General features: G+C 51.3%; 2 protein-coding genes across 2 annotated transcripts; one reads left to right on the top strand and one right to left on the bottom strand.

The window, feature by feature from the left end:
- The first annotated feature begins 2,492 nt into the window (after positions 1 to 2,492).
- Positions 2,493 to 3,512, top strand: LOC147412908 (olfactory receptor 6E1-like). Its single transcript, XM_086480784.1, has one exon. The coding sequence runs from the start codon at positions 2,493 to 2,495 to the stop codon at positions 3,510 to 3,512; it is 1,020 nt and encodes a 339-aa protein (XP_086336910.1).
- An 11,106-nt stretch (positions 3,513 to 14,618) lies between these two features.
- Positions 14,619 to 15,599, bottom strand: LOC147412907 (olfactory receptor 6E1-like). The gene has a single exon (XM_086480783.1). It carries the CDS (start codon positions 15,570 to 15,572, stop codon positions 14,619 to 14,621), a length of 954 nt encoding a protein of 317 aa, XP_086336909.1. The 5' UTR covers positions 15,573 to 15,599.
- Between the last annotated feature and the right edge of the window lie 2,350 nt (positions 15,600 to 17,949).

Raw genomic sequence — 17,949 nt, 5'->3', positions numbered from 1 at the left:
TAATGTGACTCCGCGATCCTTCTTCCTTTCAGCAGCCTGGGGAGTTCAACGGGGTTGCCACTGGATCAGCTACTCCTTAAGTTACATACCCAGGTGCTCACGTTTTTTCCTAGGTGATTACTTGTCCGGACGGCAGCTCTCAATCCGCTGCTTTATTCATTCGGCTGGGCTCTCCACCGGTCGCTCACTGCCGCGATTCAAGTCCCTGTTTGGGTGCCATTTGTGGAGATTGAGGGCACGGACTCCGATCGAGGGTGAATCGGAGACCTTTATTGTTTGCTACAGCATCATTATATACGTTTCTCTACTAGTATACGTGCCACTAAGAAAGCTGTGATTGGTGTACAGGCATTGTCCACAGGCCACTACCGCTAGTCCCGTTGGCTGCTGTCCTGCAGGTTTGTGTTCTTCTCGTGTCTAAGGGTCTGCACCCGTTTACTTCCCTGTTCTCTTCCTTTGCTCTTGTTCAAGGCTCAGGGCAGGAGCTGCCTCAATCCTGTTACCTCTTTCCATCCCTTCTCTCCTTTAAAGCCACCACACCAGCAGCAGCACATACACAGCTGGGAAGACAGCGGGTCCCATCCCATTCCCCTCTCAGGCTCATCTGGGGTGAAGGTCAAGAGGGGGCCTTGCATCCCCTGCAGCATCGACCCATGGATTTGGTTCACTTTGGTCCTTCCCCCTGACATGTTTGTCAGTCCCGTGTTGCAGACTAAGAGATCTCTGTGTCTGCTCACGAGCCGCAGACATTCTCTGTCTCCCTGGGCACGGCTGAGTTTAACCGAGGTGTTGCGACGTGTTTCAATGGCTGCAGAGCCATTTGCAAGCCCTCGCGTTGCTCTTGTCTTTGCCAACTCCTGCTTGTGCTCCGTGCTCGTGTTCACCTGCTGGGGAATGGCTCCTCTGCCCATGCTCAGCCTCACCATCTCATGTGCCACCAGACCTTCTGTGCCCAGTGCAGAGACTGCTTCTTCTGGGACATCATCCCTTTGCTGAGAGGAGCCCGCATGGGCACCAGCTACTATGAAACAGGAGCCTTGCTCTCTCCTCCGCTGTGCTGCTGAGCTCCTTCACAGGGACTGCTGTGGTTTATGCCTCCATGATAGGCACCATCCTGAGGATAACCTCTGTGCAAAGCCACAATAAGGCCTTCTTCACCTGGATATCCTTCGCCTGCATATCCTCTGTTTCTTCACTCTGTATCTCATATGGTGGCTGTGTGTTGGACAATGCAGGGCCTGAACAGAGTCTGTGTGCAAACCTGTACATTCCCCTAAGGAGGTGCCTTCAGGAGAAGAATAATTTTAGACAATTTAGGTGTCACCCAACAGAGTAAGAAGACACCAGCCTTTGAGTGTGTGAACTGACCTAGAAAATGGAAACTGGGACGGCCACCTCTGATTCACCGATTCACCACGCTCAAATTGCTGGAGGTGACTGAGCTTGAGATTTTGCTCAAATGCAGCCAGTGGTTTAACCTCAGAAAGTTTTCCAGGCGAACCCAGTGCAGAGCTTCCCCTGTGCCAGACTAGAGGCAAAGAACAAGCCGGGCATTTGGGATGTAAGACTAGCCTGAGCCCCAAGCTGAAATGTCGTGCCAACGTGGAGCACCACCCTATGCTGAAATTCCAATTTTACTCCTTCCTTAATGCTACCCATTCTGCCCTGGGACAGAGCCTGAGGGGACAACACAGCCTGTGGAGAACTTTTGTTTCACTGCTTCAAACTGACCAGCTCCTCCCCTTGCTCTCCTCCCCTTGTGTTGTGAATCATCCTGTGTCTGGTCTCATCTGCTCTGCTCCTTTCTATGTCTAAAAAAGTGTGACATTTGAGGGTAAGAGCAATGAGCAGCTGTTTGGAAACAACTGCATTTGAGTGCAGGCGGATGTCAGATGAGACTGTGTGGAACCACAGAAAATTTCAGTCACTATTTAGAGTACTAAGGAAGACAAGTCAGACTTGGTCCTTATTCCCCCTTCCCACCCCTGTCCTCTCCTGAAGAAACAGAGAACAGGAAGCCATGGAGGAAAGTGGGGGATTACAGAAGAGATACTTGATAGTACTTATTTTAAAATCAGCAGATTCTCAGCGATTCCTAGCCCAAAAAGGCAAGTATGGAAAAATAGAAAGAACAGCTTTTAACATACAGATTTGGTTTGATGTCATTTGTTTTGATTGATTAGTATTTGTGCAATAGAAGAGAAGAGTTTGGCACATAGGTGTGACAGAGGTTTGATGTATTTGGGATTACTGAGGAATGGGGTGAAATAGCTAACAGCCTCTTTAAAATGTGTTCTGGAGAAAAAAATCCTTTGTGAGTGTTTGGAAAGGGTAGATAAGGGAGATCAAATTCTGTGAGGACTGCCACTAAAATGTGAAACAGAAAAATTCACGTGGGAGAAATGCTTGAAGGACTGTCTCTGTCTGTGTCATATAGCAAGACTGCAAGAAAGGAAAGCAGCAGAAAAGGAAGGACAGAACTATTCACCCAGATGGTGAAATTATCACAGTTGGTTTTTGCCAGGTCCCTGTCTCCTCAGGATGAACTGAAATTGAGCATGGGAGCAGAAAATGAAAGTGCAGTTACTGAGTTCGTCCTAGAGGGTTTCTCAGGGCTTGATCAAAGACTACAGCTATTTCTCTCTCTGGTCCTTCTGCTCGTCTACCTGACAACAGTGATGGGGAATGCGACCATCATTTTCCTGGTGTGTATGGATCACCACCTGCAAACCCCCATGTACTTTTTCATCAGCAACCTGTCCTTCCTGGAGATCTGGTTTACATCCTCCACAAGCATCAAACTCGTTGTGATCCTGGCTTCTGGGAGGAGAAGAATCTCCCTAAGCAGCTGCTTTGCCCAATCCTATTTCTATTTTGCCCTGGGCTGCACAGAGTTGGCTCTTCTTGTTGTCATGTCCTTTGACCGCTATCTTGCCATCTGCCAGCCTTTGTGTTACGCTGCCATCATGAAGCCTCAGCTCTGCATCCGCCTGGTTGTTGCTGCTTGGGTCACAGGCATCACACTCATGAGTTACCGTCTGGTCCTCCTCCACGCGCTGACTTTCTGTGGCTCCAACAAGATCCACCATTTTTTTGGTGACAACTCCCCCTTGTTCAAATTGTCCTGCTCTGACACCAGCCTGCTTTGGAAACTAGACTCTTTTTTATTGCCATTTGTCGTACTGGGTTCCTTATGTTTAACTCTGGCATTTTACATGGGCATCCTTCTCTGTATTCTACACCTTCCAGCAGCCTCTGGGAGGAAAAAAGCTTTTACTACATGTTCTTCCCATCTCACCACCTTGGCCATTGCATATGGGAGCTGCATTGCTCTCTACGTGTGTCCTTCCGAAGATGTTTCCTTGGAGACAAACAGAATCGTAGCTTTGCTGAACACCGTCCTGTACCCATTCTTAAATCCATTCGTCTACAGCCTTAGAAACAAGGCTGTGATGCTGGCCCTGAACAAAGCCATTGCCCGTGCAACAGTACAGCTTTTCCCCTCATCATGATGCCTTTCTGGACAGCGATTCCAATGACCTGCTATCACATCTTAGATAATATCAGTGCATATGTATGTGACCTCCAAACACAGATGCCTCAGGAGGCTGATGTTCTTCTGGGATTGTGTCAGGCTAAGTGATACGAAGCTCATCTGTACAGTCGAAGAAAGCACTACCAATGGCAGAAGGAGTAGCTCAGCTAATACCCTGCCTCAGCTCTCCCAGACCCATCCCAGGAGAGCCACCAGCTCATCAAAAGCCCTTCTCTGCAAACTAAGAAGAGCACAGAAGCACAGAGGCAGGTGGAAACCCAAATTACAGGCTCCTGAGGCATGAACAAGTTGTCCCAGTTCCTTCCAGGGCTGCCCTGGGAGAGCCATCAGCCCCGTTTCCAGGTGTCAAACCCATCAAGACGAGTCACTGAGAGCAGCTTTCTGGATCACCACTTGGGCTAAGGGGACTTTTGCCTGGAGGTGTAGGACACCTTTTGGGATGCAGGGCAGGAGCATTTTTGGATTGCACAGGACTTATTATGGGAAGTTTAGGGGAGGCCCTCGACCAGTGTAACCTGTTCTGTCTTCTCGTGAAATTTTATTTCCAACTCTTTCCTAGGTGAGTCAATCTCTCCTTTGCGTGAACCTGTGAGCACAGGGGTGTGAGTGCAGCAACTGGAGCAGGACCAGGGGGTCAGACAGCCCTTGTGTCGTTTGTGCCAGCAACTGAGAGACCGGAGTAACTGGACGTCAGAGTTTGCGTGTGGGTGTGTGTGTGAGACTGAGGTGGTCTGTACCAGCATCTGGAATGGGACTGTAGCCTCAGGGGCTCATACTTAGGAGACTGAGTGTCAAAGCCCGGGTGCTGGAGGGATCCATCCTGTACAGGTTTGTCTATAGAATAGAATGGTTCAGTTGGAAGGGGCCTACAATCATCATCCAGTCCAGCTGCCTGACCACTTGCCACCAAAAGATAAATCATGTCCTTAAGGGCATTGTCCAAATGCCTCTTAAACACTGACAGGCTTGGGGTGTTGACCACCTCTCTAGGAAGCCTGTTGCAGGGTTTGACAACCCTCTTGGTAAAGAAATGCTTCCTAATGTCCAGTCTAAACCTCTCCTGGTGCAGCTTGGAACCATTCCCACATGCCCTGTCACAGGATATCAGGGAGGAGAGCTCAGCCCCTCCCTCTCCACGTCCCCATCTCAGGAAGCTGTCGAGAGCAATGAGGTCACTCCTCAGCCTCTTTATTTCCAAGTTACACAAACCCACTCTCCTTAGCCGTTCCTCATAGGACATGCCTTCCAGCCCTGCCACCAGCTTTGTTGCCCTCCTCTGAGCACCTTAAGTATCTTAACATCCTTGAAAATTGTGGGGCCCAGAAGTGCACACAGTGCTCAAGGTGAGGCCACACCAATGCTGAACAGAGTGGGATAATCCCGTCTTTGGGCTGGCTGGTTCTACTTTGTTTGATGCACCCCAGCTTCCAGTTTGCCCTCTTGGCTGATGGGGAACCTTGGTGACTCCTGTTGAGCCTGCTGTCACCCAGCACCCCCAGATCCCGTTCTACAGGGCTGCTCTTCACCCACTCCTCTCCCAGTCTACACTTGTGACTGGTGTTCTTTCATCCCAGGAGTCGAATCTGACATTTGTTCTTGTTAAACACGGTGACAACTCTGGGTCATGGATACAGGTATTAAATTGAACAGGGCCCAGAAAAGGTCTGTGTGTTCCCCACGTACGTCCCAGTATGTATCCTTGCTAAGTCCATTCTGCCTGCATTTGGACACGTTCTTCTCTTTTAGGGGCCCAGGAACGTCACCCAAGAGGACTCTAATTGATGGCACACTCCTCACCAAAATGAGCTTTTAGAATCATAGATTCATGGATAGATTTGGTTGGAAGGGACATTCAAAGGTCATCTAAAGACACTGAAATCATTTAGTCCAAACCCCAGCTGAGGCAGGGCCAGCTGGAGCAGGTTGCTGAAGACCTGGTCGAGGTCGGTTGGTGGAGACTCCACCAATCCACTGGGGCACTCTGTTCCAGTTGTTGACCACCCTTCCAGTCAAAAAGCATTTACCTCTTTCAGACAGAATTTTGTGTCTATATATCTGTGTCCATCAGCCCCTTGTCACTGGGAACTACCAAGAAAAGTTTGGCTCCCTGGTCTTCATGCCCTCCCATCAGGTATTCCTATACATTAATAAAATCCCTCCAAGCTTCCTTCTCCAGACTGAACAGTCCCACAACTCTCAGCCTTAACACCTATGAAAGCTGCTCCAGTCCCTTAAACCAGCTCTGTGGCCCTTTGCTGGACGTGCTTTAGTAGATCAGCAACTTCCTCGCCCTGGGCAGCCCAGCACTGGACACAGCACTCCAGGTGTGTCCTCACCAGTGCTGAGTGGAGGGGAAGGGTCACCTCCCTCCACCTGCCAGCATCGCTTTTCCTAATGCAGTTTTAACCTAATGTTTCTCTACCCGTCCCGACTGGAATGGCCTGACTTGGGTAGAAGAATATTGAGGGAGACCACGGCAAGGGTTGGGCTGAAGCTGAGGCAAATGGCAGCCAGTTTTTATCTGCTCATGCACAACTGCAGCTGTCAGGTTGGTGAGGCACGAGTGACCCTTGGAGAGTCCATGTTGACAGTCACTCTCTCGCAGGTGCTCAGAACTGTCACCCATGAGGACTCTCAGTGATGTCACACTCCTCCCCAGCATGAGCTTGTACAGTCTGGGGTTCCCTGGGATGCACTTTTGGCCTCTTTCAAAGATGGATGTTTGTCCTCTCTCAGAAGAGACCTCTGCCATTCCCATGACCTTTCCAAAGGGATATTCCAAAGAAATATCCATCTTCCCCTCGGAGTTCACTAACACTGCTCTTCCTGTTCTACGGTGGATCTAATTTCTTTAATCTTTCAGATATTTGCACCTGTTCAGGATACAATGACCATTTCTGAAGTCATCTTTTCAGATGCAGACTGGTCAGATCATTACTCTCTGGTTTCCTCCTCCCCTTAATCTTTGCTCATTCAGATGCCTCTCACCTAGGTTGCTGTTTTGAGCTTCAGGCAGTAAAATCTTACCTGTCTTTCAACAGTCTGATTGTGTCCTTAGCCAACGCTTTCATTGTCTTTGTTTCTAATTATCTTGTATCCACCTACTGTAGATATTTCTCCTCAGATTATCGCTTGTAGGAATTTCAAGCTCATTAGAGACATCTCGGACAGAGCATGTGCTTGCAGAGTGTGTTTTATTGTTCATGAAACTTTATCATGCCGCACTGTTCTCTACACATCAGGAAAGTTCTTCTGTGCCCGCGTGCAGCCGGGTCTGTCAGGAGAGCAGGCGGGAGATGATGCAATGGAGCTGTAACATCCAGCTGCAGACTGCAGGGGAGAAGGCTGATGTCACAAAAAGTGATGCAGGTTCCAGGGGACAACGAGGAAAACGGTGGGGTTGGGGAAGTGAGGAGCAAGGTTGCCCAGACAGTGTCAGACCTCAAAAAACTGCTTTTCCGACCAGTTCAGACCACTTCAGGAGACCCTCTGGAGCATTAGCACTTGAAGAATACTGCTCTAAACCCTTCTCTGAAAGAAAAGGCAGAAGGTGTAACCCTTAAAAAAAAAAAAATTCTTAGATGCACTTTGAAAACTTCCTCCTGAACTACACTATGAAACAGCTCCAGTTATCTGTGCAAGTTTTGAAGACCTGAAGAAAATGACAAGGTAAACAGCTCATTAGGGCATTTGGGGCTCATTCCATGACCCTCAGGTACTGAGAGAAGCCTGAAGAAACCTCTCCAGAAGTCAAAGTCAGAAGCAAAGCCCAGAAGTCCCTTGAAGCCCTGACTGGCCCCCCTGAGGGCCCTTACTGACAAAGCCTCCCCAGGGCCTCCTTAGAGCAGATCACTGGAGGCCGTGCTTGCAGGCAGGCCAAGGCCCTGTGCAGGGGGCTGGAATGCTGAGAAAACCCTTTGCTTTGCTTTAGGAAGCAGAAAGGCCAAGCCCTGACCCTCAGGCCCTGCCAAGGCCCATCCTGACACCCTCCAAGTTCCATCTCACCAGCCTCACTGGCAGAGGCAACTGCTCTTGCCAAGAGGACCAAGACCTCAGGCCTCTTGGACCTTTCAGCCTTGTTACAGCCCTTGGCCATCTCTACTGCAGGCTGTCCTACCCTGCCCCAAGCCTGCCCCTCTTTCCCTTCAGGCTGTTCACACCCTGCTTGCTTTCCCACCCAGCTCTCACCCCACAATTTCTACACCTTCCCTCATGTCTCTCCACTCTTGCTGGCCATTCCATGAAACACAAAGCCATAGGCTGATCCAGACCCCTCTTGGTGAACTCTTGCACCACAAAGCTACCCTTGGAGTTACATCTCTTTTGGGTTCATCTCCAGTCTAAACCTTCCAAGCTGCACTTTGTGGAGGTTTCCTTCTCTTCCCACTACCAAGAAAATCTCCATCAGCTCTGAAACCACCCTTCAAGCAGGTGCATGCTGCTCTTGTGCCCTGAGCCTCCACTTCAGTAAGCTAAAGAAGCCCAGAACTTTCATCCTCCACGTACAGGCTCCAAACTCTAGCCTGGCAGATCTCCTCGGCAGTCCTTCGTTTCCTCCCCATTCCTCCAGGCAAGGCAGCCCCAAAGCCAGAGTCTAGTTATCCAGATGTGGCCACAGCAGTGCCGAGCCAAGGGGGATGAGAGGTCCCTTGTCTGGGTGGCCACGCACCCCCTAATGCAGACCCATCTCTGCAGCCCCATCTGCAGCTGGCCTTCCACACGGTGAGCGTGTACCACCAGCTCCTCTGGCATCCCTCATAGTGCCCAGGCCCTTCTCCTCAGGGTCACTCCTGAGCTGCTCAGCTCCCAGCCTGCCGTCAGCTATGGTTTCACTCTGCCCCCATAAAGGACTCACCACTTCTCCTCACAAAGCTTCCTGGGGTTTCTAGCGCCAAATCCCAGAGATTTCCAGGGTCCCCCAGCAGTGAAGCACCATTGGACCAGCTCTTCATCTGCACCCGCAGATGGCTCACCCTGACCTGTGGTGCCTCTGACAAGACAACAGCATGAGGAATTGCAGGGCACTACAGATCATAACAGGAAGCACTTGTTCAGTGATAGTGCTGACCAAGGGACACATTCCCACGGTGTCCAGCTCCGAAACACCAAAGGAAAGTACAAAGCAAGGCAGAGTAGGAGCAGGGAGGAAAGGATAAGCAGAGATGGGCAGTTTGCATGGGAGGGTACAAGGATGGCCAAAGGGAAGAAATTGTGACCAGGAAGTGAGGGAAAAAGGAAAGAAAAGGTGATGTCGTGGAGCTGATGAGGGCTGTTTGGGGGCACCTGCCAGGCAGCCCTGCATCTCTGCAACAATGCCTGGAGTGGGACAAGAAAGCCACAGGTCATCTGACCAAACTTTCTGTTTGAGGTCAAAGGTCAGCAGGCACCTGCATGATTTCCCTCCATCAGGAAGGCAAGATCTGTGGGGGATGGAAATACAGAATTGTTCCTGCCGGAAGGGACCTGAGGAGGTCTCTAGGCCAACCTGCTGCTCACAGCAGGGTCACCTCTGGGGTCAGAGCAGGTCGCTCATGGCTTCATTCATTTGGGGCTTGAAAAGCACCAAGGACAGAGACGACACCAGCTCTCTGGGAGATCTGCTGCAGTGCTTGAGTGTCTTGGTGAACAGAGTATTTCCTCCCTTCTTTCAGGTGACGCCCATTGGCCCTCATCCTCCCATCATGCACAACAGAGTAGAGCCTCAATGCATTTTCTTGCTGATAACCAAGAAGATGTGTGAGGGCTCCCCAAATCCTTGTCCTCTCCCGGTTTTGCACCTTTGAAGCAAAGGTGGCCAAGAGCATCCTGGGCAGCAGCTGGCAAGAGCACTGCCAGAGGGTTGGTGGAGGTGATCCTTCCTCTCTACTCAGCACCACTACAGTTTCTCTTGCTCACCTCCCTCACGGTTTTCTACCCTACCATCTTCACCCACACTTCAACCAAAGTTGCCCTCCACAGCAGAAGAGCTGTGACAACCCCTATCCATGCCCTCTTCCTGAATGGCTCTACCAGGTTCTTAGGGAAGGAGATTCTCACCATCAATGTGCTTTTGCTGGCCTGTCAGAGACACTGGCAGAGGTGAGCCTAAAATCACGTATCCCAGCCAGGAGTCAAGGGCTGACCTATCAGCTACTGCAGAAAGAATCAAGAATCAGAGAACGGTGGGGGTTGGAAGGGATCTCTGATGATCACATGCTCCAACCCCACCGTTAAAGCCGGTTTGCCTAAAGCCGGTCGTGGAGGATTGCGTCCAGGTGGGTTTTGAGTATCTCCAGGGAAGGAGACTCCCTGTTCCAATGCTCTGTCACTCTTACTGTAGAGAAGTTTTTCCTCATGGTGAGGTGGAACTTCCTGTGCTCCAGTTTGTGCCCGTTGCCCCTTGTCCTGTCACTGGGCACCTCTGAAAAGAGCTTGGCACCATCCCCTTGACATCCACCCTTTAGATATTCATAAGTGATGGTAAGGTCCCTTCTCAGTCTTCTCCAGGCTAAAGAGGCCCAGTTCTGTCAGCCTTTCCATATAGGGGAAATGCTCCAGACCCCTCATCATCTTAGTAACATCCATTGGACTTTCTGCCACAGTTCCCTGTCCCTCTTGGACTGGAGGGTCCAGAACTGGACACAGCACTCCAGATGTGGCTTTAACCAGGGCAGTGTAGAGCAGGAGAATAACCTCCCTCAAACTCCTTGCCACACTCTTTGTGATACACCCCACGATACCTCTGGCCTTCTTGGCCACAAGCACACATCGCTGGCTCATGGCCCACTTGTTGTCTACCAGAGCTCCCAGGTCCTTCTCCGCAGAGCTGCTCTCCAGTGAGTCCATCCCCAGCCTGGACTGGTGCAGGGGGTTATTCCTCCCCAGGTGCAGGACCCTACACTTCCCCTTGTTGAACCTCATGAGGTTCCCCCCCTCCCAGCTCTCCAGCCTGTCCAGGTCTCTGGGTGGCAGCACAGCCTTCTGGCATCTCAGCCCCTCCTCCCAGTTTAGTATCGTCACCAAACTGGCTGAGGGTGCACTCTGTCCCTTCATCCAGGTTACTTATGAATATGATACACAGGATGGGACCCAGTACTGACCCCTGGGGATCACCACCAGTCACAGACCTCCAGCTGGACTCAGCACCACTGAGCACCCCCTCTGAGCTCTGTCCTTAAGCCAGTTGTCCATCCACCTCACTCTCCACTCGTTTAGCCCACGCTTCCCTGTGAGGATGTGGTGGGAGACAGTGACAAAAGCCTTGCTGAAGTCAAGGTCACCAGCATCCACTGCTTTCCCCTCCTCCACCCAGCCAGTCATGCTGTCACAGAAGGCTCTCAGGTGGGTCAGGCATGATTTCCCCTTGGTGAATCCATGCTGACTACTCCTGACAATCCTCTTTTCCTCCCCCTGTTTAGAGGTGACACCCAGAATCAACTGTTCCATCACCTTTCCAGGGATGGAGGGGAGGCTGACTGCTCTGTAGTTCCCCACATCCTCCTTCTTGCCCTTTTTGAAGACTGCAGTGACATTGGCTTTCCTCCAGTCCTCAGGCTCCTCTCCTGTTTGCCCTGACCTGCCGAAGATGATGGAGAGTAGCTTAGCAGTAGTATCTACCAGCTCCCTCAGCACATCTGAGCTGGTCTCGTGCACTCATCTTACCCACAGGGCTGCTCAGAGACACGAGTCCTTCCCTCGCACACACACAGGCAGTGCAGGGCAGGAGTTGTCGTGCCTCTCTGGCCTCCTGCTGCCATTCCCAGAGGCTGGCAGGCACCTCAACCCTGCAGTGTGTCACGTTGCCCTGCACTCATCTGAGATGCCCCACGGCAAGAGAAATGGATGCAGGGACGTTTGGGTTCAAGGAAGCCCACCCCAGTGCTGCATTCCGGTGATTTCTCAGGGGATGTCAACGTGAAGTGACCCTGAGACACTGCCTGTCCCACTGCCCTTCATGGCATCCCCAGGAACAGCTGATGGCGTTTGTGCTCCTTCAGGCTCATCTCTCCTCGTGGACGTGATGTGCATTCTCACATCTCATCTGAACAATGTGAACACGGACGTCTGACCTGGTCATTCAGTGTTCCTCTGTGCCGGGACAAGAACCTCTCTGAGCTGGGGTGAGAGGGCAGTGCTGGAAATGGTGGTTGTGATGGGGCTCCTCCATGACGATTGCGCCAGGGCACGAGGTTTAACCCAGGCCGGCAACTAAGCACCACACAGCTGCTCCCTCCCTCGCTACCCCTGCAGCGGGATGGGGGAGGGAATCGGAAGGGTAAAAGTAGGAAAACTCGTGGGTTGAGATAAAGGTGGTTTAATAGGTAAAGCAAAAGCAGCGCACCCAAGCCAAGCAAAAGAAGGAATTCAGGCCCTGCTTCCCACCAGCAGGCAGGTGCTCAGCCATCCCCAGGAAAGCAGGGCTCCATCGTGCATGACGGTTACTTGGGAAGACAAACGGCATCACTCCGAATGTCCCCCTCTTCCTTCTTCTTCACCTGGGTTTTATTGCTGAGCATGACATCCCATGGTATGGAATATCCCTTTGGTCAGGTGGGGTCAGCTGTCCTGGCTGTTTCCCCTCCCAATCCCTTGTGCACCCCCAGCCTACTCGCTGGTGGGGTGGGGTAAGGAGCAGAAAAGGTCTTGACTCTGTGCAAGCACTGCTCAGCAATAAAGAGATCATCCCTGTGTTATCAACACTGTTTCCAGCACAAATCCAAAACACAGCTCCCTACCAGCTACGATGAGGACAATTAACTCTGTCCCAGCCCAAACCAGCACAGGCAGCTTCCCCAGGGTGTCCAGTGAGCCCAGGCACAGACAAGACCCTGCTCTGCTGGTCCTTCAGGTCTCTCCCAGGAGGGCCGGCTGTGCGAGGACACTGCTGGTTTCCCCACACCCCACACCCTGCACACTCACACTCTTTCTCTGTTCACCGGCGTTGTCATCTGTGGGACAGTTTCTTGGGCATGTTCTTGAGAGTGACTTTGGAGGAAGACCTAAGCTTTCAGGCAGTGCCCTGAGGAGATCCCCTTTCCTGATGGAACCGCTCTTACGGAGGGCAGCTCTGTCAGAGAAGTGCCCATTGCCTGTCCCTGCCTGCGGTCACAGGACTACCACGCAGCAGGACTGTGACCAAGCTGCCAGAGCAATCGGGCCTTACAGCAACCCAAGGGCTCAGAGGGAGAGTGTGGAAGTGGAAAGAGAAGAGCTCTGGAAGACCCAGTGCTCCTGACAGTGCTGCCATGCTGGGAACTCTCTTGCTGGGCCTCTACTGAGGTACAGGACATCTGCTATGCAGAGGAAGATGGGCAGTTTCTTGCTTCCGTATAACAGCCACCCACCAGTTTGCACACAGCACCCTTGAGCTCCTGGTTCCTCGTGCTGCAGATGAGGGGGTTCACAGCTGGAGGCACCAACGAGTAAAGCACAGCAACCAACAGATTGTGGGATGGTGAGAAGATGGAGGGGGGCTTCAGGTGGGATGGTGAGAAGATGGAGGGGGGCTTCAGGTGGGCAAACATGGCAGTGCTGACAAACAGCGAGACCACGGCCAGGTGAGGGAGGTAGGTAGAAAAGGCTTTGTGCCGTCCCTGGATCATCCCACTGCATTCAGTGTTGGTGTGACCTCACCTCGAGTACTGTGTCCCCTTCTGGGCCCCACAATTCTCAAGGATGTTAAGATATTTGAATGTGCTCAGAGGAGGCAACAAAGCTGGTGGCTGGGCTGGAAGGCATGTCCTATGAGGAACGGCTAAGGAGAGTGAGTTTGTGTAACTTGGAGAAAAAGAGGCTGAGGAGTGACCTCATTGCTCTCTACAGCTTCCTGAGGAGGGGACGTGGAGAGGGAGGTGCTGAGCATTCCTCCCTGGTATCCTGTGACAGGGCACGTGGGAATGGTTCAAAGCTGCACCAGGAGAGGTTTAGACTGGACATTAGGAAGCATTTCTTTACCAAGAGGGTGGTCAAACCCTTCAACAGGCTTCCTAGAGAGGAGGTCAACACCCCAAGCCTGTCAGTGTTTAAGAGGCATTTGGACAATGCCCTGCAGAATACCATTTATCTTTTGGTGAGATGTGAGGTGGTCAGGCAGTTGGACTAGATGATGGTTGTAGGCCCCTCCTGATGGAATTATTCTATTCTATAGATATCCCTGTGCAGGGTGGCTCCCTCCAGCACTTGGGCTCAGACACTGGGTCTCCTCAGTAGCTGCCCCTGGATACCAGCCTCCCCAGTTGCAGGCACCGGGACATAGGAGTCCCTGAGGCCTCAATCCCGCTCCAGATGCTGGTACAGACCACCTTCATCTCTCTCTCTCTCTCTCACACACACACACATACACAAACTCTAAAGTCCAGTCACTCCAGTCTCTCAGTTGCTGGCACTAATGACACAAGGGCTGTCTGACCCCCTGGTCCTGCACCAGTTGCTGCACTCACACCCCTGTGCTCACAGGTTCACGCAGAGGAGAGATTGACTCACCCAGGAAAGAGTTGGAAATAAAGTTTCATGAGAAGACAGAACAGATTGCACTGGCCAGGGTCCTCCCCTAAACTTCCCGGAGTAAGTCCTGTGCAATCCGAAAATGCTCCTGCCCTACATCCCATAAAGTGTCCTGCACCTCCAGGCAACAGTCTCCTTAATCCAAGTGGTGAGCCAGAAAGCTGCTCTCAATGACTCGTCTTGATGGGTTTCACACCTGGACAACAGGGCTGAATACTCTCCCAGGGCAGCCCTGGAAGGAGCTGGTACAACTTGTTCATGCCTCAGGAGCCTGTAATTTGGGTTCCCACCTGCCTCTGTGCCTCTGTACTCTTAGTTTGCAGAGAAGGGCTCATGATGAGCTGGTGGCTCTCCTGGGATGGGTCTGGGAGAGCTGGAGCAGGGCATTAACTGAGTCACTCCTCCTGCCATTGGTAGTGCCTTCTTTGGCTGGGCAGATGAGCTTCTTACACCTTGACCCAACAGAATCCCACAAGAGCATCAGCCTCCTGAGGCATCTGTGTTTGGAGGTCACATACATACGCACTGGTATCATTTAAGAGATGACAGCAGGTCATTGGAATCACTGTCCAGAAAGGCATCATGACAAGGGGAAAAGCTGTACTGTTGCACGGGCAATGGCTTTGTTCAGGGCCAGCATCACAGCCTTGTTTCTAAGGCTGTAGACGAATGGATTTAAGAATGGGTACAGGACAGTGTTCAGCAAAGCTACAATTCTGTTTGTCTCCAAGGAAACATCTTCTGAAGGACACACGTAGAGAGCAATGCAGCTCCCATATACAATGGCCAAGGTGGTGAGATGGGAAGAACATGTAGTAAAAGCTTTTTTCCTCCCAGAGGCTGCTGGAAGGTGTAGAATACAGAGAAGGATGCCCATGTAAAATGCCAGAGTTAAACCTAAGGAACCCAGTACGACGAATGGCAATAAAAAAGAGTCTAGTTTCCAAAGCAGGCTGGTGTCAGAGCAGGACAATTTGAATAAGGGGGAGTTGTCACCAAAAAAATGGTGGATCTTGTTGGAGCCACAGAAAGTCAGTGTGTGGAGGAGGACCAGACGGTAACTCATGAGTGTGATGCCTGTGACCCAAGCAGCAACAACCAGGCGGATGCAGAGCTCAGGCTTCATGATGGCAGCGTAACACAAAGGCTGGCAGATGGCAACATAGCGGTCAAAGGACATGACAACAAGAAGAGCCAACTCTGTGCAGCCCAGGGCAAAATAGAAATAGGATTGGGCAAAGCAGCTGCTTAGGGAGATTCTTCTCCTCCCAGAAGCCAGGATCACAACGAGTTTGATGCTTGTGGAGGATGTAAACCAGATCTCCAGGAAGGACAGGTTGCTGATGAAAAAGTACATGGGGGTTTGCAGGCGGTGATCCATACACACCAGGAAAATGATGGTCACATTCCCCATCACTGTTGTCAGGTAGACGAGCAGAAGGACCAGAGAGAGAAATAGCTGTAGTCTTTGATCAAGCCCTGAGAAACCCTCTAGGATGAACTCAGTAACTGCACTTTCATTTTCTGCTCCCATGCTCAATTTCAGTTCATCCTGATGAGACAGGAACCTGACAAAAACCAACTGTGAAAATTTTACCATCTGGGTGAATAGTTCTGTCCTTCCTTCTGTGCTGCTTTCCTTTCTTGCAGTCTTGCTATATGACACAGACAGAGACAGTCCTTCAAGCATTTCTCCCACCTGAATTTTTCTGTTTCTCATTTCAGTGGGAGTCCTCACAGAATTTGTTGTCTCTTTTCTACCCTTTCCAAACACTCACAAAGGATTTCTTTCTCCAGAACACATTTTAAAGAGGCCGTTAGCTATTTCATCCCATTCCTGGGTAATCACAAATTCATTCACTCAGACCTATTGCAAACCTCTGTCACACCTATGTGCCAAACTCTCCTCTTCTATTGCACGAATACTAAAAAAGCAAAACAAATGAAATCAAACCAAATCTGTATGTTAAAAGCTGTTCTTTCTATTTTTCCATACTTGCCTTTTTGGACTAGGAATCACTGAGAATCTGCTGATTTTAAAATAAGTAATATCAAGTATCTCTTCTGTAATCCCCCACTTTCTTCCATGGCTTCTTGTTCTCTGTTTCTTCAGGAGAGGACAGGGGTGGGAAGGGGGAATAAGGACCAAGTCTGACTTGTCTTCCTTAGTACTCTAAATAGTGACTGAAATTTTCTGTGGTTCCACACAGTCTCATCTGACATCCGTCTGCACTCAAATGCAGTTGTTTCCAAACAGCTGCTCATTGCTATTACCCTCAAATGTCCTGACCGAAACGCAGAGCAAGGGTGTCTGGAAGAGATTTGTAAGCTTTCTTTTGGATGCCAGTTATAGGCTGGGAGGACCCAACCTCTAGTGTTTTCTCTTGTCTCCATTGAGTATAGAGGGAGCCTCTGGGAAACAAGTTCTCACAGGCACCTGCAGCACAGTCGGTGACACTCACTGTTCAAGTCTCAAATCTCGGATATACCCAGGGGACACCTCTGGCCCTCTACCCTGCTTGGGATCATGTGACATCACAAGCAGCTTGTTGAGAACTGAAGGGACCTTAAGAGCTCCTCAGCCACAAGTGACATCACAAGCACCTGCACAACCCAGCTGCCTCCTCCCGCCCACTCACATCTCCATGGAAATAGGACAACACAAGCACCTCTACAAGCCACATGGCCTTTCATCCACTATCCCATACTCAGACAGCAGTTGCCTCAAAAGCACCTTCACAAGCCAGGGCGCTGCTTCTGATCTTGGTTCAAGGAAGCCCATCCCAGGGCTGCATTCAGGTGTTTCCCAGGGGATGTTACGCTCAACGGGAAGTGACCTCAAGGCACTGTCTGTCTCACAGGCCTTCATGGCACCCCTAAGAGCTGATGGCCCTTGTGCTTGCTCAGGATCACCTCCCCACACGCACACAATGTGCATGCTTACGTCTGCTCTGTACAATGCAAACATGGACTCCTGACCTAGTCCTTTGGTGTCCCTCTGTGGAGGGACAAGCAATCCCTGCGAGCTGGGGTGAGAGGCCAGTGCTGGACATGGTGGTTGTTACTGGCTGCTCTGTGAGGATGGCCCTGGGGCAGCACCCCTGGGGTGTCCAGGGAGCACAGGTTCAGACCAGACACTCCTCTGCATGTCCTTCATGTCCCAGAGCAAGAAACAGGCCACTGAGAACATTCATCCAGCCGGCATGCTGAGGAGATCCCCACCTCAGGCACCTTGCAGACCCACGTGCTAAACTTCCTCCCCAGGACAGCAAGAGACAACTGGCCTAGGGGATCCTCAGGAAGGTCCTTTTGCCCCAGGGAAAGGGCAGCCTGACCCGAGCTGCCACCCACACCAAAGGGTTTCTCTTTCCATGTCCCCCCTGCACACACACACGGTGCCCTGCTCTTCTCCCGGGACAACCCATCTCCCCACAGAGACTTTTCCCTACAGAGCTCATCTCTGCTGACCTGGACGGCCATTCCTGCACCCCCTCCCCAGGCTCCCCACAGACCCTGAACTGGTGGTGCTGCTCTGCAGAGCAAGTGGGCTGTGGTGGCCAGGGCCATGCTGGTGAGGCTGAGAGGCAGACCCAGCTCAGGGTGGCTACTGCCCCCTCCACCTCAGCACACAGCCCCTGGCCCTAAAGCTCCACAGAAGATCTTGGAGAAAGGAACTCAGACAAACAAGTCGGTGCAGGGTCCTTTATTTGGATTAAACACACGGAGAGCACAGCTCCTTATTTATACAAATCCATTGGGGCACACAAGGCAGGCAGATACTGATATAGAAGTAGGATGAAGAATAAGGAGAGGGTTTGTGGACAGCCTTAACAGAACCAAGAACAGCTAAAACTAAAGAAAACAAGTCAACCTCCCAAACCTACAGGCCATGCCAGTAATGAGTTCCATTA

Source organism: Leptosomus discolor, unplaced genomic scaffold (assembly GCF_034619465.1).
Source record: "Leptosomus discolor isolate bLepDis1 unplaced genomic scaffold, bLepDis1.hap2 HAP2_SCAFFOLD_35, whole genome shotgun sequence".
In the NCBI taxonomy this organism is placed as follows: domain Eukaryota; kingdom Metazoa; phylum Chordata; class Aves; order Leptosomiformes; family Leptosomidae; genus Leptosomus; species Leptosomus discolor.
The sequence above is the reverse complement of the archived record's forward strand: the minus strand, read 5'-3'. Positions and strand labels throughout refer to the sequence as shown.